The sequence below is a fragment of the Microcaecilia unicolor genome, chromosome 11 (assembly GCF_901765095.1).
Source record: "Microcaecilia unicolor chromosome 11, aMicUni1.1, whole genome shotgun sequence".
Lineage (NCBI taxonomy): Eukaryota > Metazoa > Chordata > Amphibia > Gymnophiona > Siphonopidae > Microcaecilia > Microcaecilia unicolor.
In genome coordinates, this window is record NC_044041.1 from 162,526,941 (window position 1) to 162,552,409 (window position 25,469).

The 25,469-nt window shown below is 42.8% G+C and overlaps 1 protein-coding gene across 2 annotated transcripts in view; it reads left to right on the top strand.

Annotated features, from left to right (window-relative positions):
- LOC115480055 (WD repeat-containing protein 62-like) overlaps positions 1-25,469 on the top strand; it is a 250,748-nt gene that overhangs the window by 133,423 nt on the left and 91,856 nt on the right. For both annotated transcript variants that reach the window (XM_030218472.1, XM_030218473.1), the window contains exons 15-20: positions 4,807-4,928; positions 19,216-19,291; positions 19,496-19,607; positions 20,193-20,256; positions 24,039-24,155; positions 24,802-24,914. In XM_030218472.1, coding sequence (XP_030074332.1) covers positions 4,807-4,928; positions 19,216-19,291; positions 19,496-19,607; positions 20,193-20,256; positions 24,039-24,155; positions 24,802-24,914 — 604 coding nt within the window. The remainder of the gene's footprint in view (positions 1-4,806; positions 4,929-19,215; positions 19,292-19,495; positions 19,608-20,192; positions 20,257-24,038; positions 24,156-24,801; positions 24,915-25,469) is intronic.

Sequence of the window (25,469 nt, forward strand, 5' to 3'; positions counted from 1 at the left end):
ATTTTGACATATTCACTTTAAAGCCCGACACAGTCGAGAATTCCTCAGTCTCCCTCAAGAGCCCAGGGAAGGTGGTTAGGGGGCGAGTGACAAACAGCACGTCGTCCGCGAATAGGGATAGCTTGTGCTCTCTCCCACCTATGTAGAGACCTGAGATATCTGGGTTATTTCTGAGCCTGGTAGCAAATGGTTCCATCACCATTGCGAACAGCAAGGGAGATAGGGGGCAGCCCTGTCTAGTACCCCGTTGTAGAGGGATCGCTGCAGAGTTGCCCCCATTAACTCGTATACACGCCGTGGGAGAACTGTAAAATGCTTGAATCCACCCCCTAAACTGAGGTCCTATCCCGAAGCCCTCCATCACTTTGTACATAAATGGCCAATGCACGCGATCGAAGGCCTTTTTGGCATCTAGGCTAAGGAGGCAAAGAGGCTTATTCATTTTCTTGGCCAGGTACATTAGGTCAACCACTCGCCTAGTATTGTCTGAAGCTTTTCTATATGAAACAAATCCCACCTGATCGGGGTGGATGACGGCTGGGAGCAAAGGTGCCAGGCGGTTGGCCAAAACTTTAGCTAAAATTTTGACATCAGCATTCAAAACGGATATCGGGTGGTAAGACCCACAGTCCGTGTGGTCTTTGTTCGGATTAGGCAGTACCGCAATCCATGCTTCCAACATGGAAGCAGGCAGAGCCTCCCCCCTCCCAATCAGGTTAAACAGGTCAGCTAACAATGGGGCTAACTCAAGAGCAAATTTCTTGTAAAATTCATTGGGGAAGCCGTCCAACCCCGGTGACTTACAGGAGGGCAGATGTTGGATTGCTTTTTGTATTTCAACCGGAGTGACCGGGGCGTCCAATAAGATCCTCTGCTGTTCAGTAAAAGAGGCAAGGCCACTCTCAGCTAAGTATTCTAGAATAGAGTCAGCAGGAGGATTAATCTCCTGTGCATATAGCCCCTGATAAAATTCACTAAAGCGCCTCCGTATGGACTCTGATGTATTCAACAGTTCACCCCTCTCATCCTTAATGTGTGTCACCGCTCGGTCCACCCTTCGTCTGCGTAGCTTTATAGCCAAGAGACGTCCTGCTTTATTAGTAAATTCGTAAGATCAAACCCTATTTCTATTTTGTATCCAACTTAATTGTTCAGAGTAAATAGAGTCCAGCTGAAGCCTCTGCCCTCGCAGCTCCTCCAACACCACTGAGGAGCCACTTGACTTGTGCTGCGCCTCCAGGAACCTAATCCTTGCCAGGCATTGTGCCAGCTGAGCTCTACGGACTCTCGCACGCTTACTAGCTAACTGTATAAAGTAGCCTCGCGAAAGTGCCTTCCTAGCATCCCATACAGCACCAAGGGGTGGACCTGACTCCATATTGAATTCCAGGTACTCCTTCAAGACCTTTCTACAGCCCTCCACCACCTCCCCCTCCTGCAGCAAATCTGTATTAAGCATCCATCTTTTGTCTTTGACCTCAGCCCTAATAGTTGGCAAGGTAACCCATACTGGGGCATGGTCAGATATTGTCACACTACCAATTCCTGATTGCGGCCCCCTCTCAGCAAGAGTAACATCTAGAAAGATATAATCGATACGGGAGTATGACTTATGTACGGGGGAGAAAAATGTGTAGTCCCTCATGGTCGTATGACTGAGTCTCCAGACATCTAAAGTCCCCAGGGAATAAACCAGAGAACCCAAGGCCATAGAGTCCCTAGACACCGGTTGCTGGGGTATCCCGGATCTATCCAGCGTCTGGTCCATAACTTCATTGAAGTCACCCCCCAAGATCAGAGAGCCCCTGGTGAATGTAGCTAAGATGTTCTTCACTTTGGTGTAAAAGGACCCCTGGTGGTCGTTTGGTGCGTATAAGGATGCGAGCGTGAGTTCAGCTTGATCAATGACAATATGTAGTATCAGGAATCTCCCTCCCGGGTCTCGTTTAATGTTTAGAATTTGGGGCGATATGGATTCGTGGAACAAGACCGCCACCCCACGCTTCTTAGTCCCATCTGCGGAGGAGGCAAAAAAGGCATTGGGATAGTCTGGGCGGGAGAGAAGTCGCTCATGCACCCTGCGGAGATGGGTCTCCTGCAGCAGGACAACATGCGGTTTTATCTGCTGTAGCTCTTTAAACAATTTCTGCCTTTTTTGAGGCATATTCAACCCCTTCACATTGTATGATAGTATCTTAAGATCTGCACACATTACTAGGATCTTTGGTCAAGGTTTAACAAATGGATTCCAACCACTCCATGTACAGGTGCTCCCCTAAACCGGTGATGCCCCCAACCCGCCCCACCCCCTTCCCCTTCTTAGTGACCCCCTACCCTCCCAGCTCCCACACCCCTCCCCGAATGACCCCATAAATCACCAAGGTCCATTAGATTTCTTACCTGTGCCAAATGCACTCAGCCTCATAATGGACCCCAGCGCGCCCCACTATCATGTCAGCTACCTCCCCCCTATGTCCCCAGCACCATTGCTACCTTAAACACAACATTCCCCCCCACTTTTTTGTCCCCTCATAACTTCCATTAATAAAGGGTCTTAAAGTCCCTTTTGCTAAAGTAACATAACGCTTAAAACATAACATGACATTTGTTACTCCCTGCTGTTTTTCCAGTCATTGGCACAGGTATAACCATTGACCCTCCAACTGCCTTGCAGAGTATGACCTCTTATAAGATGTACCGACCAAGCCGCCACTGCAGTAATTCAGGTTTCTTCTGCGGTCCCTCTTCTTTTCGAGTTGTTCCTTTTAGTATTAGTGGAAGGAACCCGCTGCCATTTTTGAAGTTTAGCCTTCGTGACAGACGCTAAGTCACTTGGGGGCTTGCTCGTTTTCACCAGGCCCACCACGTGCAGGGATGTCCAAGCTTCGGACAGTGACGTTACTCTATTTTTGGCTCCCTGGAGAGTATAGTTCAGAGAGAAGGGAAAGCCCCATCTGTACGTGACGTGTTCTTTAGTTAGAATGTCCAGGGCCGGTTTCATGAGGCGTCTCTGCTGTAGAGTAAACTGCGAAAGGTCTTGAAACACAGAAATTTTAGCTCCGCCATATTCCAGGTCAGTCTTTTTCCGAGCACAATTAAGCAGTTGTTCTTTCACTTCATACCGGTGAAACCGTGTAATAATGTCCCGTGCTCTACTCTCCTGCCTCTGACCAAGGGATCTATGTGCTCTGTCTATCTCTCTCTTAGCCGCTGCAGCATCGGCCCCCAGCAGGCTGGCACACAGTGTTTGTAATAATAGCGGGACATCTTCGCTCTCCAACCGCCCTCGGGGACTCCACGGAACCTTAGATTGTTCCGACGTCCCCTGTTCTCTAGGTCATCAAGCTTGTATGTGAGATCTTTATTCTGTTGATCCAGGGCTTGAAGATGGGCCTCATGCGAGAGCAGGAACTCAGAGTGCTCTTCCAGCTTTACCTCCGCATCTTCAACTCTATTGCCCAGCTCACGGAAGTCAGAGCTCAATACTGCCATCTTGTCCAAGATCTCATCCTTCGATTTTTTAATATCCTCCTGTATTCCTGAGAGCAGCTGGCGAAGTTCGCCGGAGATTCCTTTTTTAGCCGGCGGCTTCCGCGACTCTGACATCGACAGCACGGAGTCAGAATCCGACGGGGACGCTCGCGCCGTTGCCTCGTGGCGCTTAGCGGTTTTACTCGCCCCGCCGCCAGCCGACTTCTCAGCCTCCTTAGGCTGCGTTGACGACGCTCTACTCATGTTGTTACCGATGAGGAGCAATAAGGAACGCTGCAATCGATTTTAAAATAGCTAGTGAGTGCTTTTATAGCGATTTTGCGATTCAGGGAGCGGGAGCTCAGAAGCTAAGCTGCCATCGGTAGCGGTGACGGTCACTTCCTCCTAGGCTTTTAGATCTTTTAACTGAATGTTGTGATGAATAAATGTTTTTTACAGACTGCCTTCTTGTGATCTGCTGCTTTGCACCATAATGGATCTTGCAGATCGTCTGCCGCTTGTTTTTTTTTTTTTGGTGCCTCTGGATGGACCCAGATGTGTCACTGGATAAAACAGTGTCAGGGTCATGGCCAGGAGTCTCTTTTAATATGCATAGCAAGCATAAGTTTTCAGGCATAGATTTCAATGCAGTTTGATGTCACACAGCCAGCATTGCAGGTGAAAATAAGCTAAAATCTGTGATACACTGAATATTATGGCAGGAGGGAAGGGGGGAGTTTTCGATCCACAGTGTAATTTGTCAGTACTACCTTTGATATCGTCAGTGTGTGTGTGTGAAGTGAATTATGCTCTTGCTAACATAAGCACTTTAGGAGTGACACCAGCTGCACTTACTATAGCAGGACATGTTTATCCACTCCTACCCTAGCTAAGATAATATTCAAGCACCTTTCTGACCTCATGTGCAACTTTCTTTCAGTTAGTCCCCTTATTTTCTTACTCCTGTTACTCTATCAATACATTGCATCTTTGCTTACACCCTGTGCTGTTTATTAAAATGTTTTATTGCATATTGTTGACATTGTAATGTAGCATACTATGCTATACTTTGTATTGTTTGAATATTTTTACTGCTGTAATTCTCATTGCTTATGTTTGAGTTATTCTTGCTGTACAGCTCCTTGAGTGAATTCCTTAAAAAAAGGTGGTAAATCCTAATAAATAAGAGTGGGGAGGGGTGACATCAAGCAAGGTAAAAATAACAGTTTTGCTGGATATATACTTCTAAATGGTGTATAGTTGCAGTTGTTTTTTTTTCCTTTAGAGGAAGAACATGGCATACATCTGTATCTTTATGTGCATTTCTTGGTGCAGGTTCTAGATGGAGTGAGTTTCTCAAGAACTCATCATGTTGTGGAGAAAACAACTTTCTACGACATGGATACAGATGTGTCTCAGATGTCTGTGGCTGTAGCCTGTCAAGACAGGAATGTCAGGTGAGTATTGCTTAGTGGGTTTAATATGAATGTAAAACTTCAACCCTTTTCTCTCCATCACCACTCCCAACCACCGTACCTGGCTTTTTGTCAGCCGTACCTGGCTTTTTGTCAGCTTTTGAATATTGTGTTTCTCTGAAGTAATAGCAAAATGTCTCACCTAAGTACAAAGATATTCTGCTTTTTCCTGATGCATCAAGTAGGCGGTGCAGTACAGGAGATCTAAGTTTGTACCTTATGTTCAGGGCCACATAGGCTCAGGTATAAGATGGAGACAGCTCTGCTCATATCTAGGGAGAAAAGGTGGCTGCCGCTGCTACACTTGTGGCCCTTTCTAGCCAAAGAGAGAGTACACTGAAGTCTGCTCAGTGTGCGGCGGCTGCCAGCAGAGCAAACAGGATGCTAGGAATTATTAGGAAAGGGTTGTTGAATAAGACCGAAAATACTATAATGCTTTTGTATCACTCCATGGTGCGTCTGCACCTTGAGTATTGTGTTCAGTTTTGGTCGCCGTATCTCAAAAAAGATATAGTGGAATTAGAAAAAGTTCAAAGAGTGACCAAAATGATAAAGGGGATGGAACTCCTTTCGTATGAGGAAAGGCTAAAGAGGTTAGGGCTCTTCAGCTTGGAAAAGAGACTGATGAGGAGAGATATGATTGAGGTCTACAAAATCCTGAGTGGTGTAGAATGAGTAGAAGTAAATCGATTTTTTTACTCATTCCATCTTAAGTAGAGGAGTGTGGTAGCCGTGTTAGTCCACGCTTAAGGTTATCAATAGAAATCAAACAAAATAAAACATGGAAAAGAAAATATGATACCTTTTTTTATTGGACATAACTTAATACATTTCTTGATTAGCTTTCGAAGGTTGCCCTTCTTCGTCAGATCGGAAATAAGCAAATGTACTAACTGACAGCTAGCACATTTGCTTATTTCTGATCTGACGAAGAAGGGCAACCTTCGAAAGCTAATCAAGAAATGTATTAAGTTATGTCCAATAAAAAAGGTATCATATTTTCTTTTCCATGTTTTATTTTGTTTGATTTCTATTGATTTACTCATTCCAAAATTACAAAGACTAGGGGACACTTGAGGAAGTTACATGGAAATACTTTTAAAACAAATAGGAAATAATTTTTCTCTCAATGAATAGTTAAGCTCTGGAACTCTTTGCTGTAGGATGTGTTTGGACAAATTCCTAGAGGAAAAGTCCATAGTCTGCTATTGAGACTGACATGGGAAGCAACTGCTTGCCCTGGGATTTGTAGTATGGAGTGTTGCCACGATTTGGGTTTCTGCCAGATACTTATGACCTGGCTTGGCCACTGTTTAGAAAAAAGGATACTGGGCTACATGGACCTTTGGTCTGACCCAATATGGCTACTCTTATGTTCTAAGCAGGGGAAGATGCTGAGGCTCCACTAGAAGGGGAGTACATGGAGGAGGGAGAATTCTTTTCTGAGGAAGTGCTGATAGCAGAACATGCCTTTTCAAGTTAATATTTATTTATTTCTGACTTGCTATATACCACCTTTAATCACACAAAGAAATTTGAGAAAAGAACATGGCATTGGCATTTAAAAAGGAGATAGAGCAGCTTTTAAACTCAAAAGCGCATTGTTCGGGATAAGGTATCTTTCAGAGATACCACCAAAACCGGGAAGATAGGGTATCCTGATAGTGAGGTTGCAAAAGAGACTGTAGTAGATCAGGTGTCCTTAAATAAAAATCAGACAAAAGATTGCAAATTAATACTGTCAAGTACTAAGCACAATGTAAATAGGAACAACAAACATAGTTTGAAATGTCTATATGCAAATGCTAGGAGCCTAAGAAATAAGATGGGAGAGTTGGAATATATTGCACTAAATGAAAATTAGATTATAATAGGCATCTCTGAGACCTGGTGGAAGGAGGATAACCAGTGGGACACTGTCATACCGGGGTACTAATTATATCGTAGTGATATGGTGGATTGAATTGGTGGAGCCGGTAGCATTGTATATTAACGAGAGCCTTGAATCAAATAGATTGAAAATTCTGTAGAAAACAAAACACTTCTTGAAATCACTGTGGATTGAAATTCCATGTGTAAAGGGGAAAAGGATAGTGATAGGAGTGTACTACCGCCCGCCTGGACAGGATGAACAGACGGATGCAGAAATGTTAAAGGAAATTAGGAATGCAAACATACTGGGCAACACACTAATAACGGGTGATTTCAATTACCCCGATATTGACTGGGTAAATATAACATCGGGGCACATTAGGGAGGTAAAATTCCTTGAAGAAATCAAGGACAGCTTTATGGAGTTGCTGGTACAGGAGCTGACGAGAGAAGGAAAAATTCTAGACCTAGTCCTTAGTGGAGTGCATGATCTGATGCGGGAGGTAATGGTGCTGGGGCCGCCGATAACAGTGATCATAGTATGATCAGATTTGATATTAACTTTGAAGTAAGTATACATAGGAAATCAAATACGTTAGCGTTTAACTTTAAAAAAGGAGACTGATAAAATGAGAAGAACGGTGAAAAAAAAAACTGCAACTGAGAGGGTAAAAACTGTACAACAGGCATGGAACACTGTTCAAAAATACCATCCTGGAGGCCCAGGCCAAACATATTCCGCAAATTAGAAAAGAAAGACAGAAGTCCAAAAGACAGCCTGCGCGGTTGAAAAGTGAGGTGAAGGAAGCTATTAAAGCTAAAAGAAAATCCTTCAGAAATGGAAAAGGAACCGACTGAAAATAATAAGAAACAGCATAAGGAATGTCAAGTCAAATGCAAAGCGCTGATTAGGGAAGGCTAAGAGGGACTTTGAAAAAAGATTGCATTGGAGGCAAAAACACATAGTAAAAACTTTTTAGGTATATTAAAAGCGGGAAGTTGGCAAAAGAATCGGTTGGACCGCTAGATGACCGAAGAGTAAAAGGGGCAATCAGGGAAGACAAAGCCGTAGTGGAAGGATTAAATTAATTCTTTGCTTCGGTATTCACTGAGGAAGATTTGGGTGGGATACCGGTGCTGGAAATGGAATTCGAAGCTGACGAGTCGGAGAAACTTAATGAATTCTCTGTAAACCTGGAGGATGTAATGGGGCAGTTCTACAAACTGAAGAGTAACAAATCTCCTGGACCGGATGGTATTCATCTCAGATTACTGATTGAACTGAAAAATGAGCTTGCGGAGCTATTGTTAGTAATATGTAATTTATCCTTAAAATCGAGCGTGGTACCGGATGATTGGAGGGTGGCCAATGTATCGCCTATTTTTAAAAAAGGTTGCAGAGGAGATCTGGGAAATTATAGACCGGTGAGTCTGACGTCGGTGCCGGGCAAAACGGTAGAGACTATTATTAAGAACAAAATTGCAGAGCATATTCAAAAGCATGGATTAATGAGACAAAGTCAACATGGATTTAGTGAAGGGACATCTTGCCTCACCATTCTACTACATTTCTTTGAAGGGGTGAACAAACGTGGATAAAGGTGAGCCAGTTGATATTGTGTATCTGGATTTTCAGGGGAAATTGGAGAGTCATAGGATAGGAGGTAGTGTTCTATTGTGGATTAAAAACTGGTTAAAAGATAGAAAACAGAGAGTAGGGTTAAATGGTCACTATTCTCAATGGAGAAGGGTAGTTAGTGGGGTTCCCCAGGTGTCTGTGCTGGGACCACTGCTTTTGAACATATTTATAAATGACCTAGAGATGGGAGTAACTAGTGAGGTAATTAAATTTGCTGATGACACAAAATTATTCAGTCGTTAAATCGCCGGAAGATTGTGAAAACTTACAAGAGGACCTTACAAGACTGGGAGTCTAAATGGCAGATGACGTTTAATGTGAGCAAGTGCAAAGTGATGCATATGGGAAAGAGGAACCCGAATTACAGCTACGTCATGCAAGGTTTCACGTTAGGAGTCACGGACCAAGAAAGTGATAACGTTGAAACCTTCTGCTAGTGCCGGTGATGCGACTAAGAAGCAAATAGAATGTTAGGTATTATTAGGAATGAATGGAAAACAAAAATGAGGATGTTATAATGACTTTGTATCGCTTCATGGTGCGACCGCACCTCGAATATTGTGTTCAATTCTGGTCGCCGCATTTCAAAAAAGATATAGTGGAATTAGAAAAGGTGCAAAGAATGGCGACGAAAATGATGAAGGGGATGGGATGACTTCCCTATGAGGAAAGGCTAAAGCGGCTAGGGCTCTTCAGCTTGGAGAAAAGGCGGCTGAGGGGGAGATATGATAGAGGTCTATAAAATAATGAGTGGAGTTGAATGGGTAGATGTGAAGCGTCTGTTTACGCTTTCCAAAAATACTAGGACTAGGGGGCATGCGATGAAGATACAATGTAGTAGATTTAAAATGAACCTGAGAGAATGTTTCTTCACTCAACGTGTAATTAAACTCTGGAATTCGTTGCCAGACAATGTGGTAAAGGCAGCTAGCTTAGCAGAGTTTTAAAAAGGTTTGGACGTCTTCCTAAAGGAAAAGTCCATAGACCTTTATTAAATGGACCAGGGGAAAATCCACTATTTCTGGGCTAAGCAGTATAAAATGTTTTGTACTTTTTTGGGATCTTGCCAGGTATTTGTGACCTGGATTGGCCACTGTTGGAAACAGGATGCTGGGCTTGATGGACCTTTGGTCTTTCCCAGTATGTCAGTACTTATGTAACAGTTATGAAAGAAAAGGGTTCATTCATAACAACAAATAGCAATCGGAGAATAAACATTCTTCACAGGGTACATAAGTACATAAGTAGTGCCATACTGGGAAAGACCAAAGGTCCATCTAGCCCAGCATCCTGTCACCGACAGTGGCCAATCCAGGTCAAGGGCACCTGGCACGCTCCCCAAACGTAAAAACATTCCAGACAAGTTATACCTAAAAATGCGGAATTTTTCCAAGTCCATTTAATAGCGGTCTATGGACTTGTCCTTTAGGAATCTATCTAACCCCTTTTTAAACTCCGTCAAGCTAACCGCCCGTACCACGTTCTCCGGCAACGAATTCCAGAGTCTAATTACACGTTGGGTGAAGAAAAATTTTCTCCGATTCGTTTTAAATTTACCACACTGTAGCTTCAACTCATGCCCTCTAGTCCTAGTATTTTTGGATAGCGTGAACAGTCGCTTCACATCCACCCGATCCATTCCACTCATTATTTTATACACTTCTATCATATCTCCCCTCAGCCGTCTCTTCTCCAAGCTGAAAAGCCCTAGCCTTCTCAGCCGTCTCTTCATAGGAAAGTCGTCCCATCCCCACTATCATTTTCGTCACCCTTCGCTGTACCTTTTCCAATTCTACTATATCTTTTTTGAGATACGGAGACCAGTACTGAACACAATACTCCAGGTGCGGTCTAGTAGGCTTCAACCACTAGAGCTCTCCCCTTCCCCAAAATCAGATTGAATAGGCCTGGGTGAAAAGCTAGGTTTTGATGGCAATTTTTAAACATTTTTGATGGAGAGTTTGCTTCGTACTATCAAAGGGAGCAAGTTCCAAAATGCTGGAGCAATGAAATAGAAGGTGCAGTGATAGGTGGTTTCATAATGGGCCACATGTGGATTGGGTAAAACCAGTCTTTGGTCATTAAAAGAACGTAATATTCACAACGGTGTATACAGTATAGTCAAACAATGGAGATAAACAGGCACTCCATTACTATAAGCTTTAAATGTGAGGAACAAAATCTTGAACTATTATTATTATATTATTTTGCTGGAAGATTTGGTGACTTGGGATAGAGACTTTGTGGATTTATTGATAAAAATCCATTTTAATATCATTAAAAATGTAAAAGCAAAAATTACTAGCTTGTTTAAAGAGCAATATTTTTTGTCTTAGTTTAACCTTTTGTTTGCTTATATGTATTTATTAACAGTTATGAAGAGATTACAGCCCTAGAACATTAAAAGGTAGATATTAGATTGAATAGAGGTTCTTAAATTCTTTTGCCTCAGTTTAGTTTTCTTTCTTACCCACCCATGCTATTCCATCAGTTCTTTCTGCCCATGGTTTTGTATCCTTTTTTTTCTTCTAAGGTCGTGTCCCTCTGCATATCTTTCCCTCCCTCACCTCCCCCTGTTTGCCCAGCTGCTTCTCTTGCCCCATCTCTCCCTAGTTTCCCAGGACATTCTGCTCCTTTGGTTCTTCTGTCTTCATCCCCTCTCTCACCCCCTGCTTCTCGTTCCTTGATCCCCCACTGGTCCCAGTTTAATATTCCATCGTTGACTCAATTTGAAAGAATTTTGCAGTCAACTAGGAAAACTACTTGTTCCTTGGATCTAGTTCCATCACATTGGCTTTCACGTAATTCTCATGATCTTACTCATAAGTGCATAAGCATCGCCATGCTGGGACAGACCAAGGGTCCATTGAGCCCAGCATCCTGTCACCGACAGCGGCGAAAAGAACAAGCAATTTGTCCTGCCCATCCTAGAAATACTGTATTCCCTCGTCCATTCAATAACATTCTATGGCTTTTTCCTCCAGAAAGCCTCCCAACCCTTTTTTTGAAGTATGCTAAGTTAACCGCCTTAACCACCTTTTCTGGCAGCGGATTCCAGAGTTTTACCACTCGTTGAGTGAAGAAAAAGTTCCTCCAATTCATTTTAAATTTACCACACTGCAGCTTCATCGCATGCCCCCTTGTCCTAGTATTTTTGGAAAGCGTAAACAGACGTTCCACTTCGACCCGTTCCATTCCACTCATAGACCTCTATCATATCTCCCCTCAGCTGCCTTTTCTCCAAGCTGAAGAGCCCCAGCCTCTTCAGCCTATCCTGATAGGGAAGCCGTCCTATCCCCTGTTTCATCTTTGTCGCCCTTCTCTGCACCTTTTCCAATTCCACTATCTTTTTTGAGGTGCGGTGACCAGAATTGAACATAATACTCGAGGTGCAGTCGCACCATGGAGCGATACAACGGCAGAATAATATCCTTGTTTTTGTTTTCCATCCCTTTCCTAATACCCAACATTCTATTTGCTTTCCTAGCCACAGCAGCACATTGAGCAGAAGTTTTCAACGTATCATCAACGACGACACCTAGATCCCTTTCTCGGTCCGTGACTCCCAACGCTGAACCTTGTATGACGTAGTTATAGTTTGGGTTCCTCTTTCCCACATGCATCACTTTGTACTTGTTCACATTAAACGTCATCTGCCATTTAGACGCCCAGTCTCCCAGTCTCGTAAGGTCCTCTTGTAGTTTTTCCACAATCTTCCTGCGATTTGACTACTTTGAATAACTTTGTGTCATTGGCAAATTTGATTACCTCACTAGTTACCCCCATCTCTAGGCCATTTATGAATATGTTAAAAAGCAGAGGTCCCAGCACCGATCCCTGATGGACCCCGCTAACTACCCTTCTCCATTGCGAATATTGACCTTTTAGTCCTACTCTCTGTTTCCTATCTTTCAACCAGCTTTTAATTCACAGTAAGACACTACCTCCGATCCCATGTCCCTCTAATTTCCTCTGTAGTGTTTGATGAGGGGCCTTATCAAATTCCTTCTGAAAATCTAGATACACAATATCAACCAGCTCACCTTTGTCCACATGTTTGTTTACCCCTTCAAAGAAATGCAGCAGATTGGTGAGGCAAGACTTCCCTTCACTAAATCTATGTTGACTTTGTCCCATTAGTCCATGCTTTTGAACGTGCTCTGTAATTTTGTTCTTGATTATAGTCTCTACCATTTTGCCTGGTGCTGACGTCAGACTCACCAGTCTATAATTTCCCAGGGTTTCCTCTGGAACCTTTTTTAAATATTGGCGTTACATTGGCCACCCTCCAATCTTCCGGTACCACGCTCGATTTTAAGGATAAATTACAAATCAATAACAGTAGCTCCGCCAGCTCATTTTTTAGTTCTATCAGTACCCTAGGGTGAATACCATCCGGTCCAGGAGATTTGCTACTCTTCAGTTTGCAGAACTGCTCCTTTTCGTCTTCCAGATTTACAGATATTTCAATAAGTTTTTCTGACGATGTGATGGAACTAGGGTATTCTTCAGCTATGAATGTGATGGAACTAGGGTATTCTAGGGTATGAATACCCTGTCTGGCACCAGTATCCCACTCAAATCTTCCTCGGTGAAGACCGAAGCAAAAAACTTATTTAGTTTTTCTGCTATTTCTTTGTCTTCCTTGATCGCCCTGGTCATCCAGGGGCCAACCGATTCTTTTGCCGGTTTCCTGCTTTTACCATGTTTCCCCGAAAATAAGACACTGTCTTATATTTATTTTTCCTCCCCAAAACGTGCTAGGTCTTATTTTCGGGGGGGTGTCTTATTTTCTGGGAAACATCGGTCGCCCCCCCGCGTCGCTCCCAGAACTAACCTGAAGCTCCTTTCACCTTCGCAAGTTCGGATTCGGAGCAGCAGCATGGCGGACCTCGCCTTCCTTCTGTGTCCTGCCCTTGCCTGACGTAACATAACGTCAGGCAAGGGCGGGGCACGGAAGGAAGGAGAGGTCTGCCCTGCTGCTGCTTGCTGCTCCGAATCCGAATTTGCGAAGGTGAAAGGAGCTTCAGGTTAGTTCCGGGAGCGACGGAGGGGGAGCCCGGCAACCTCGGGTGGGGGGGCGACCTCGGGTGGCTCTCGGCGGCCCTGCTTAAAAAAAAAAAGTTTGGTAGGTCTTACTTTTGGGGGGATGTCTTATATTTTAAATTTGCAGGAAAACCCCGGTAGGTCTTATTTTCGGGGTAGGTCCTATTTTCGGGGAAACACGGTAATGTATCTAAAAAAAATTTTTTACTATCAGTTTTCGCCTCTAACGCTATCTTTCTTTCAAAATCCCTCTTTGCCTTTCTTATCAGCACTTTGCATCTGACTTGACATTCCTTATGCTGCTTCTTATTTTCCTCATTCGGTTCCTTCCATTTTCTGAAGGATTCCTTTTTAGCTCCAATAGCCTCCTTTACCTTACTTTTTAACCACGCCGGCTGTCGTTTGGTTTTCCATCCTCCTTTTCTGATACGTTGAATACGTTTGCCCTGGACCTCCAGGACGGTGTTTTTGAACAGCATTCACGCCTGTTGTAGGTTTCTTACCCTCTCAGTCGCTCCTCTAAGTTTTTTTTTTTTTTTACCGTTTTTCTCATTTTATCATAGCTTCCTTTTTTAAAGTTAAACGCTAGCATATTTGATTTCCCATGTTTACCTTTTTGAAAGCAAATTTCCGCTAGCATATGCTATGATTGTTGGTTGCTTGGGAAGGTCCCTAGCCAGTGGAACTCTGCACTTATAAGCCCTGTCCTGAAGAAATCATCTTTGGATCCTGCTTTTCCTTCTAACTATCGTCTCGTCTCTAATCTTCCCTTCTTGAGTAAGCTGACAGAGAAAGTGGTCTGCAGGCAACTCTCTCAGCATGTGGAATCTTCTAATGTGCTACACTCTTTTTAAGCTGGCTTCCATACTGGTTGCTCCACTGAGAGGTGATTTGCTTCTTTTTTGAATAACTGCTACTCTGTGCTATTGATAGTGGTAAGGTTCTTGTTTCTCTTGATCGCTCTGCAGCTTTTGATTTGGTTAGTAACGCCCTTCTGTTAACTTGCCTAGAATCAATTGGTTTGTGCGAGACTGTCCTTCACTGGTTTTGTTCCTATCTGGCTGATTAGTCGTTTTGGTTTGCTCTTCCAGACTCTGTCAACCCCTGTTCCCCTTACTTCTGGCATTCCTTAAGGTTCTGTCCTCTCCCCTTTTCATGTTTTTCTTAGTCCTCTTGCTTCTCTTATTCAGGAATTGCTGATTAGATGCTACTTTTATGCTGATGATATTCTTTTGCTCTCCTTGCAGGATCCTTACAACCCTGACCTTATTTCTCTACAAGCTTGCCTTGATAAGGTAGCGAGCTGGCTTTCTGATCATTGCCTTCAACTTAACCCACAGAAGATGCTTGCTGTCTAGATTACGGACCACCTTTCTTACCTGTCGCTCTCCCTACTATCCTTGGCACACCCATACAACTGGTTGAATCTTTCAAATATCTCAGTGTCCATATTGACTGCACCCTGACTTTTTTCCCACTCACATTTCTGCTAATATTAATATCTTCATAATATCTATTTTGCTTAATGTCCATATATTTAATTCACATAGTATGTTTCTTGTCAACTAAACTCGGTAGGAAAATTCTACACTTGAAAAATGACCACTCCCAATCATAAAGCTTTTCTTATTCAAAGCTTAAATTACTTTGAAACATTTACTTAACTGAAGTGCCGCTTTCCACTCTCAACTTCATTGGTTAGGTGGATTGAAAGACTCGGGCCAATAGGAAATTGACCAGAGGAAAGGCTGAGATTGATAATTGATAATATAGAAGGTAGAAGAACCAGCGATTGGCAGGAAATCCAAGCGGATAGGAGAGGGTCGAGTTCGCAGAAAGAAGGCTTCATATTACTAATTGGATGAGAGAAGTTAGAGTAAGGGGTTTAAATGAGCTACATGAAGAGGAACCTGAGAGAGTAATCACTTGTGGCGGTGACAAAGAAAGAAAACTAGGAGAAAGGGTTTGGGGAGGTAATGACTCTTGAAAAGTGCAGATTTTGGTGCAGAAATATTGAGCCAAAGCATTGGGTGAGTGTCTAAGAACAGATGAGGAAATATTAGGGGAAGAGGTCAAAGAGTTATAAATAGTGAAAAGTTCCTTGGCAGATCATGAAGCAGTGTTAATATGATGACTGTAATAGACAGCTTTAGCCTTATCCAGGTGGAAGTTAAACTCTTTATGATGTAATTGGCATAGTTTAAGATTGTCAGAGGATTTATGTTTGGACCCAAGTCTTTCAGCCCTGTTAGTCTGATGGTTCACCTCTTTTTGAGGCTCTGATGGTGGAAATAAAGTCAAATCCAGGAGGTAGGGATTCAATAAGGTAATGCTCCTCAGCACATTTTAACCAGGTTTCAGTGAGAAAAAAGAACTGCAATTTAGAATCCAAAAGAAAATCCTTAAGCAAAACAGTTCTTGACCTTAGAGCATGGTAATTAAGTAAGGCAGCAGAAAAAGAAAGCAATTTAAAGTAAGAAGTGTGGAAAACTTGTATGTGACAGAGACTTATGTACCTGAGTGTTAGCATGGCAGGTTAATCAAAGGATGATATCCATAGAACACGAGGATATCTGAACGCTAAAAGCAGGGGCGTAGCCACGGGTGGGCCTGGGTGGGCCCAGACCCACCCATTTCTACCCAAGGCCCACCCAAAAATAATGGATCAAAACCGCAACCGCGATTGCAACCGCAGCTTCACTTGAGTCTTCTTTTCTCTTTCCCCTCCCTCACCCCTGCCGTAAGCATCCGTTTAAATTAAGGGCGGGGCCAGCAGTGATTCGCTGAGCACTCCAGAGCCTTCCCTCTGCCACGATCTGCCCTCTGGGAAACAGGAAGTTCCGCTGAAGAGAGCTGATCGTGGCAGGGAAGGCTCTGGAGCAGGTCTCTTCATCTGTGATCAGCGATAGTGAGGGAGGAAAACAGAGTGAGTGGCTGTACCTGTAGGGTGGGAGAGGGACAGGCTGGAAGACAGTGGCTTCACCTGTGTGGGGGTGGGGGGGGGGGCTTGAGGCCATAGGGAAGGGATTGGAGAGAGGTTCTGGACCTTCAAAAGTGTGTGTGTGTGGGGGGGGGGGGGGGGGGGTTGGCTGGAGAAAAGGGAGAGAGATTCTGGACCTGAAAAAGGGGGGAGATGGCTGGCTGAAGGGAAGGGAGAGAGGTTTGGGACCTGCAAGGGGAGAGGTTGCTGCTTGGAGGGTAGGGAGAGAGTTTTGGATTTGCAAAGGGGGGTGGTGGCTAGCTGGAAGGAAGGGAAGTTCTGGACCTGCAATGGGGGGGGGGGGGGGGTGGCTGGCTGGCTGGAGGCAAGGGAGAGAGATGCTGGACCTGAAAGGGGGGGAGGAAGATGGAGGGAAGGATGAGAGGTGCTGGACCTGCAAGGGAGAGAGGCTGGGGGCTGGAGGAAAGGAAGAGAGTTGTTAGACCTGCAAGGGGGGCAGGCTGGAAGGAAGGGAGAGAGGTGCTGGACCTGTGGGGAGGGGGCTAGAGGCTGGAGGGAAGGCCTGCAGGGGAGGCTTGAGGGAAGGGAGAGAGGTGCTGTACCAGGAGGAGAGATTAGAGGGAAGGGAGAGAGATGGCAGATCAAGGGGATGAAGGAAGAGGGAGACAAATTGTTTAACCCACAGTGGAAGAAAGAGCCAAAAGCTGGAAGAGAGAAGCAGAGTAGCTGGATAGGTGGGATCCGGAGAGCAGAGAGAGACATTGGTGTGAGTGAGGAAGAAAGGGGAGATACAGAAACAGACGTGAGATGCTGTATTGGAATAACATATGAACAGAGAGGGGGGAATGTGAGAATAGAGAGGCTATGCTGGACACTTGGAGGGAGGGGTATATGGTCACAGGGGAGAGATACTAGACATAGGGGACAGTAGGAACTCAAAAGGGAGATACTGGGCATGTGAGGGCATAGGGACACAAGGGGTGATGCTGGACACAGGGGTGATGCTGGACACAGGGGTAGGGGATAGAAGGGTGGTGATGGATGCAGGAATTTGAACATACTGGAGATACTGGACAAGGAACTATAGGGACACAGAGATGGGAGATGGATGGTGGACATGGAGAGAGAAGAAATGACAAATAGACAGGAGACCCTGGTAAGTGAATTAAGACAGAAGAAAGCAGAAACCAGAGACTAGAACCAAGCTGATTTGAAAAATAAAATAACCAGACATCAAAAGGTAGAAAAAAAAATCATTTTTTTTTTCAATTTTGTGATTAAAATGTGTCACATTTGGAATGTACATCTTGCCAGAGCTGGTGTTAGACATGGCTGGACAGAGCCCATCACCAGACTGTACTGCCTTCAGCTTCCATCATGCTTGTGGCTCTCTCTGGCCAGGCCGCCAGGGGACCAAGAGCAATTGCCCTAGTTGCACTCCAAACCATCCCTGGCACGTACTATGTTTATATTTTGCACAGGAGGAAATGCATTTCTTTCTGTATCTCTGGTATTGTATTACATGCAAGTTTTGGCTTTTTGGGGTTTTGGTTATATTTATGTTTATACATTTTAGTCAATTATTCTATATTTGGCATTTTTATTCCGTGTGTGTGATCGAGGTATTCTGTTAGCATGAATTTTCTATGTAGCCTTCTGTAGTAAGTTTGGTTTGTTTAGTTTTCCCAATAGATGTATTGATATTTTACGGCCCCACTGTAATATGTAGGACAATGCCTTTTTCATAGATAGGATCCTTCTTTTGGAAGTTAGTGCTGGCATTGTAGATTTGCATTAGGTTATGAGTGACATTTTGTTTTAAAGATTGTTTAATTTACTATATGGCGGCTGTTGAGATTATGGTGAGTGTTATGGGGAAATGTCCTAACTCCGCTCTGTACCCATTGGGGGAGGGACAGGGGGTTCTGTGGATGCAGAATTTATTTGCCTTTAATACTAGACTATACTTTCTGGGATCATTTCTATAGCGTGTAACTGGAAAGATATGTTGAAAAGTGTTTGGTCTTGCTATACAGGCTAAGTATGTGTGTTAGGGACCCGAGGCTCAATGAAGGCGGAAGAGTGCAATCTCTTGTACTTCCCCCTGAAGCCTGCACTGCTACCCTTATTGAAGTTATTGGGAGTGGAGTAGAGCTGGAGCATGGGGTGGGGTATCAGGTGGCAAGTTTTTCAATTTCAAAAAAGTTGGCAACCCTGGTGCCCACCCATCTGACTTGTTGGCCCACCCAAAAATTGCTTTCTGGCTACGCCACTGGCTAAAAGGGACAGGAGAAACAGCTATATGAAAAAAGGGACTCATCTTCGATTAAAAAAAAAAAAGTGGGCAAATTGACAAATAAGCTTTATGCAGTGAAGAAAAAATGTCATCCCAAGGAGCACAATCCGCTCCTTGTGCGTGCTTCTTTGGTGCTCGCTCCATCTTTATGGAACAAGCTCCCATTGGCCTTACAAAAGGAGCGCTCGTTGAAACATTTTGAAAGTCTCCCTAAGGCTGATTATTTTATGACTGCTTTTACTGTTGCCCTTCCTGGAGATTAGTGGGGCTGTATCTGGATTTATTATTTTTCCTGAGTTTTACAGTATCTTTTTACTTTTAGGATTATTTTTTATGTACGAGTACTTCTCGTTTGTGTGTGTGTGTGCTTTCCTATTGATTTTTGTAGTTATTGATTTTTATATTGTACACCTCTGCGTTCTTGAACACAGCCAAACAGTATAGCAAATTCAATAAACTATAATCTTCTCCACAGACTATATAATGTGACAAGTGGGAAACAAGAGAAGCTCTTTAAAGGTTCTCCAGGTGAAGATGGATCCTTGCTAAAGGTAAGCTGATAATCACTTGGGCAGAAATGCAGGAGTCTCACATGGGTGAGGATTGCCCTCATTTTCCTCATGGAATGGAATTCCTCTTGAATGAGAGGATCCCATCGGGATACACTCTGTTTTCTAAGGCTTGATCTTCGTAGATGTGTTTGCTTTCTGCAGTGAATGAGTTACCCAGTTACTGATTTGCTTTCTTACGTACAGGTACATTTGGATCCTTCTGGCACATTCCTGGCCACCAGCTGTTCTGACAAGAATGTTTCCATGTATGATTTTGATTCTGGCAAACACATTGCAACAATTTTTGGGCACTCAGGTTGGTGTCTGTGTGATTGTATTCACAAGTACGTTAATGCAGATGTGTCACACTGGATTAGTGTTCCTCCAACATCCTTGCACAACAGAATAGTTTACTAGCTTTCAGGCTGCTGAACATAGGAATTTTTGAATATGAGTTTAGTTTGATATGTTTGACTGATTTTAGAACAGTACAACAAAGCGTTTTACAAAAACAAAGGCAATAATAAATGAAAACTAGATTTAAGAATAAAAGTTGTCAAATTTTTGAGCTGAGAGGAGGATAACAAGGGTTAGAGGCAAGATTTGTAGACCTAGACTAGGTCAAAGCAAAGAGATACATGGGATTCTCGGTGCAGCTGCTCCAGCCAGTGATGGAACACTTCCTAGCTTCACCTCCTAAGAAGCTGCTGTTGTAATGACATCCACTGGCTTGATTATATAGCCTTGCTGATGACTGCCCCACTCATTTGGTCACAGAAGGTTACTCCAGAGCCAAGAGGAAGATGCTTTCTTGGCCCCTGCCCCCTGCCCCCTGCTGCTTTTCTTCTAGGTTATATCGAACAAGCAAAACATACTGAATTGAGTTCTCCTTGCTTTGTAGAAATTGTGACAGCAATGAAGTTTTCCTGCGATTGTCGAAATTTGATCACTGTTTCAGGTGACAGGTAGGCTATTTGTATTTCGGGGGGGGGGGGGGGGGGGTCCTGCTGCGAATGCTTTAGTGCTGTTGTGGATGTTAGTACATTCTGCTCCAAAAATCAGTGGAAGGCAGAGATCCGTAAACCCATGGTCCTATCATGAAACACCAGCTCAGATATCTAGAGTTCTTGTAGATAAATTGTCCATATTATCTTGTTGAATCATAACATTTTAAAATAAAAATGTAAGACCCCCATATGTGTCAAACAGTAGCATGCAGTGGGGTGTTTGGAGGAAGTATATTCCCCTTGTCTATTACCTTTGTTTCCAGGTCCTCTGAACTGGGAACATGTTGAATCTGTGTTAACATTTCTGGCCACCATGCAAAGGTGACGTGTCAATCTCCTGCTCATAGCCTCACTGCAATTAAGTATTGTCACTGCTGTTTCTTAAATCTGAGTGTTGGGAACAGCTTCTGAGCCTGAGCCCTGTATATCACAGAGGCCATGGCAGGGTACAAACCATCCATATTTCTAGTTTTTATTTTAGTATAGCTGTTTTGCATTTCTTGAGCTGGGAGCAGACCTGGAATTGCAAGACAGCTAGAATGTATTTTTTCTGGTAATTAACCTTCTAAGGCTGTAGAAATTTGTGGTTTGACATTTGCCCTATGGTAACTTATGATACGTTGCTGGTCAGCAACCAAGAGTCGGAGACTCCTATGACTAAGGACACCTGCAGTATCCAGATAAACAATCAAAAGGAGAAGTAAGTGGGTTTGGGTGTAATTGTAGCTTCAGCAAGAGGGTGGGGGCACTAGCATGGTGACTATGCATAGCAAGGGCATAGGTCAAACCATTATCTAATGAAAACTTATGCTTATATGACAGGCCTTAAACTGTCCATGCAATGAGGGAATAAATGATAGGAGTTGGAAGATGGAAGAAAGTGCTGGAACAGGATTTACCATAAAAGAAAATAGAATGTTCTGGAAAGATGCATATTCATTAGGTAGGAAGGGTAATTAAGATAATAAAGAAAGGAAGAAAAAGGTATATAGGAGGAAATAGAACTGAGGATGAGGAGCCTCAGTGTGTCTACACTAGCAGGTGGACATATTGATAGCTCCCAGGGAAAACCGTTTGTTTATTCGCTACATATTATACTCTGTTGGAGTTTTGAGTTTCTTTAATATCTGAATAATTGCTTATTGGCTTCTTTGAATAAACATTTATTAAGTCTAATACTTATTTAGTAGCCAGAGTTTTTCTTGGGGGGGGGGGGGGGGGGAGATTTCTTGAGGGTCCACCCTCCAGGAGACCTCCAGAAGGCTACTCCTGTCTCTGAGGAAAAGAAAGTAGTGCAGCCCTTCGGTGCCATTCTCTGCCAGCAGGGTTCATCCATGCAGCACATAGCTACCCACCTGCCAAGTTCTTTCCTACACTACCTCATTTTGACTGGCTACTTTGGCAAATGGGTTTATTTATAGCCTTCAAAATTCTACTCCCTGATATTCAGCCTATGGCAGCATTTTTAAAGGCACTGATCAACACCAGCTGAATCTGACTCAGATTTTCAATGCCAGGCCTAATGTTGGCACAGGCATTAAATATCTGGGATAGCTAGCCAACAGAAGTTATGCAGGTACTGGCTGATTTTCAGACCAGTTTCCAGATAAGTCCCTGGATAAAGTTAAGACAACCTTTTTGCTGTCCTTACTTTATCCCAGGGTAGCGGATTCAAAATGGCCATTGACCAGGTAAGTCTCATCTCTGCCCACAGACTTCCCCAGCACTAACCAGATAATGCTATGTTGGTTTGTGCTGATATTCCATGGCACTGTCCAGTTAAGTGCTACTGAATATTATGCTATACAAGACATCTTATAGCCCACCGTATACCTTATCAGTTTAAGGTGGGTTATAAAGCTCAGAAAACGAGATCCAATCTTCTGGGAATTACAGCATCAAAGCAGTTAAGACATAAAACCAGAAAGTACCGCAATTAAGGCACTGTTTGTGGAAAAAGAAATGTTTTCAAGTTCTTTCTAAACCAAGCAAAATGTGAGCAGCATCGCAAGACTAAAGGAAGTGAATTCCAAAATGAGGCCATCTGTTAAGCAAGTGGCGCAGAAAAATATGTAATCTAAGCAGTAGCTCTAGGAAACTGTATTTTAAAAAAAATTTGATTTCATGTCTGAGAGAGTTACTAAATCTATCATATTCAAGGGAGCTGCTCATGACAAGATCTTGAATATCATTGTTCATACTTTAAATAAATAAATACTTTAAATTTAATATATGTTCTTTAATTTAATACGTTCTTTAATTGGCAACCAGTGTAATTTCAGATGATAATCTTTCACTGAATCATAGCATGTTAGACCGTAAATAAATCTAACTGCCGGTTTATATAACTTGCAGTTGATCTAATAATTTCATAGAGCAACCAGTTAGTGCCAAATTACAATAATCAAATCTAGCTAGCACTAATGCCTGCACAAACAGTCTAAATGTATCTGGTGCAAAAAAGTTTTTCATAGCTCTGTTTCCTTAAAGTACAATTTTTTCTCAACATCGTTGAGACATATGTTTGCATTGTAAGTAAGTTGTCCAATTCAACTCCCAAAATTTTAGATTTGAGATCTAATACAAATAATTTCTGTCAGTTTTAAACTTAGGTGTAAATCTTTCATCTTGATCTGAGCCTAACCAAAGAAATTTAGTTTTTTTCTTTAATTTCAAGCAATGGTTAGTGACCCAGAAATCTATTATAGACAAACACAATTTTATACGAGATAACGTTTCAGACCAAGTTGGAGAACATGGCAGAGAGACTGATATCTGCATCAATATAATGCACATATTGAAATTTATCTAGTGATCTCATCAGCAAATTAAATAGCATGGAAGGTGTTGACTCCTGGGGAACCCGACTTATAGCTTTCCATTATTCAGACAACACTCCATCTTTCTTGACCTTATAACATCTTGTCAAAAAGCCTTGTAACCAAGAGAGAGCTCTAACTTGTATTCCACAATAATAACAGATAGATCTTCCAGTCAACCAAGTCAAACGTGGTAGACAGGTCAACTTGTAAAACAACGGCGTACTGACCTTTGTTCACTGCTTGTTTCCCCTGTGCTACCAATATACCAACCACTGTCTCTACACTGTGATTCCTTATGAATCCGGTTTGAGTATGATAAGCTCATGGTAGTCGATATAACGTGTTAAGTATTCAGTGATTTGTCCTTCCATCACCTTAATAAATAAGAGGATAGAGGCCACAGGTCTGTAATTTTAAACCTCAGAAAAACTAGCCTTAGGATTCTTTGGAATAGGTGTAAAAACTATTTCATTTCCCGTAGGCAGGAATAGACCTTCCTTCAAATGGAAATTTACCCATTCAGTTAGTAAGCTCAAGAATTTTGAAAGGGTTTTAAACACATAAGGTGCACAACTGTTCAGATGATAGAAAGATTTAGCAAATTTCATTAACAACCTTGATGTACTAAGAGAATCAATATTCTCAAACTTCTGTAATAATCTATCGGCTAGTATGCCCTGCCCCAGCGGAAATTCCTCAGAAGACTAGCTAATACTGGTAGGCAGTTGAGTTCTAATCTGACGAATCTTGTCCTTAAAATAAAATGCTAATTATGAAACTGATGGCAGAGCTGGCCAGCAGGATTTAACGAGGTGGGAACCTTCCTAACCAGTTAAATCCTTTTAAATCTCTACCCCCTAATGTTTTGATTATCTGCTCTGCCTATTGTATAAATGCTTGATTTTTCCTTCATTATAGCTGTGTGTTTTTGTGGCGTTTGGACCCAGAGATGACAAGCTGTATGAGGCAGAAATTGGAGAAAATGAATCCAACAAAACAGAAGAAAACAAAAAGGAAAAGCACTGCTGAAATCAGGTAAGTCTGGTGTTGAAAGACACTTGTATTTTGAGTGACAGAGTGACTCACGGGTGTAGGTCATTGAACTGAGAAAGATTGTTGCACGGACATTACAAAGTGAAGCTCATTTATCCGCAAAATGGAAACTGGAGAGGCAGCTGCAGTGCAAACTTCCTGACATACATGCACAACCCCACTGCAAAGCAAATACAGTAGAGGCAGCACAAATTTCACACTGAACAGGTAGAATACAAGCAACGCCTGTGCTATCAGTATACTCACGTGACCCAGGAACAGGTACAGGATAATAGCACATACATGTGTACATCTCAACTGCCTCATCACCACAGAGTACAGCACATGTAGCAGCAGTGCAATCACATATATGTACTACCCTCAGTGTTTCTGAAGTTGGTCCTGGGTATCCACAATGAATATGCATTGCATTGATTTGCCTACACTGCCCCATTATATGCAAATCTTTAATGTATATTCATTGTAGTTATCCTGAAAACCTGACCATCAAGGGGGTACTCCAGGAATAACTTGGAAACACTGTAATACCCTAATGCAATGTAAGTACAGTATAGATATCAATAAATTTGTACACATACCCCCACAGGTCTTGTTTCATTAATTCTAAAGAATCCACATGCTGTTTCAGGAGAGAGACCTACATTACTGTGCCATTCATCTCACAGCTCGCTGAAGACCAGGCCAAGGATGAAAAGGAAGAAGAGTCCTTGCAGACTCCATTAAAACTCAGCTTTGAGGCAGGTAGGAGTTGTGTGGCTGTATAGTGGCACATAGAGCAAACTCGCAATTTGTCTAGAATATGAAAAAACTGCTGGTCAGGAGACAGGAATACACATCTGACAAAGTGAATTCTGGTCTTTGAAAGCTCATGCTTCAGTAAATTGGTTAGTCTGTAAGGTGCTACTTGATAGATAAAAGCAGGGGCAACATTAAGCTGACATAAGCAGATCCGCTGAATACATGGTCCTACATTTAAACGTATAAGTTAAGACTGATTCAGTCCTACTTATCCAGAAGCAGCTGAAAACATCATCTGGCTCCAAGGCTGTTGGGCAGACCATAGTGACCATAAAAGGCACAGTCCAAAGATAAAAGCCTTAAAGGCACAATACTTGTGAACAGTAAAACTAAATCTTCCTTTTTACAGTTCTGGAATAGTCTCACAGCAGCTTCTGTCCTTTATAGGTAATCTGTACCAGCCACCTAGTGGCCTTTCCCCAACCATTTCAACACCCCTGATGGATGGGGATACTCACAGTTCACTTGAAAAGATCCTGGTAATGATAAATGAGTCAC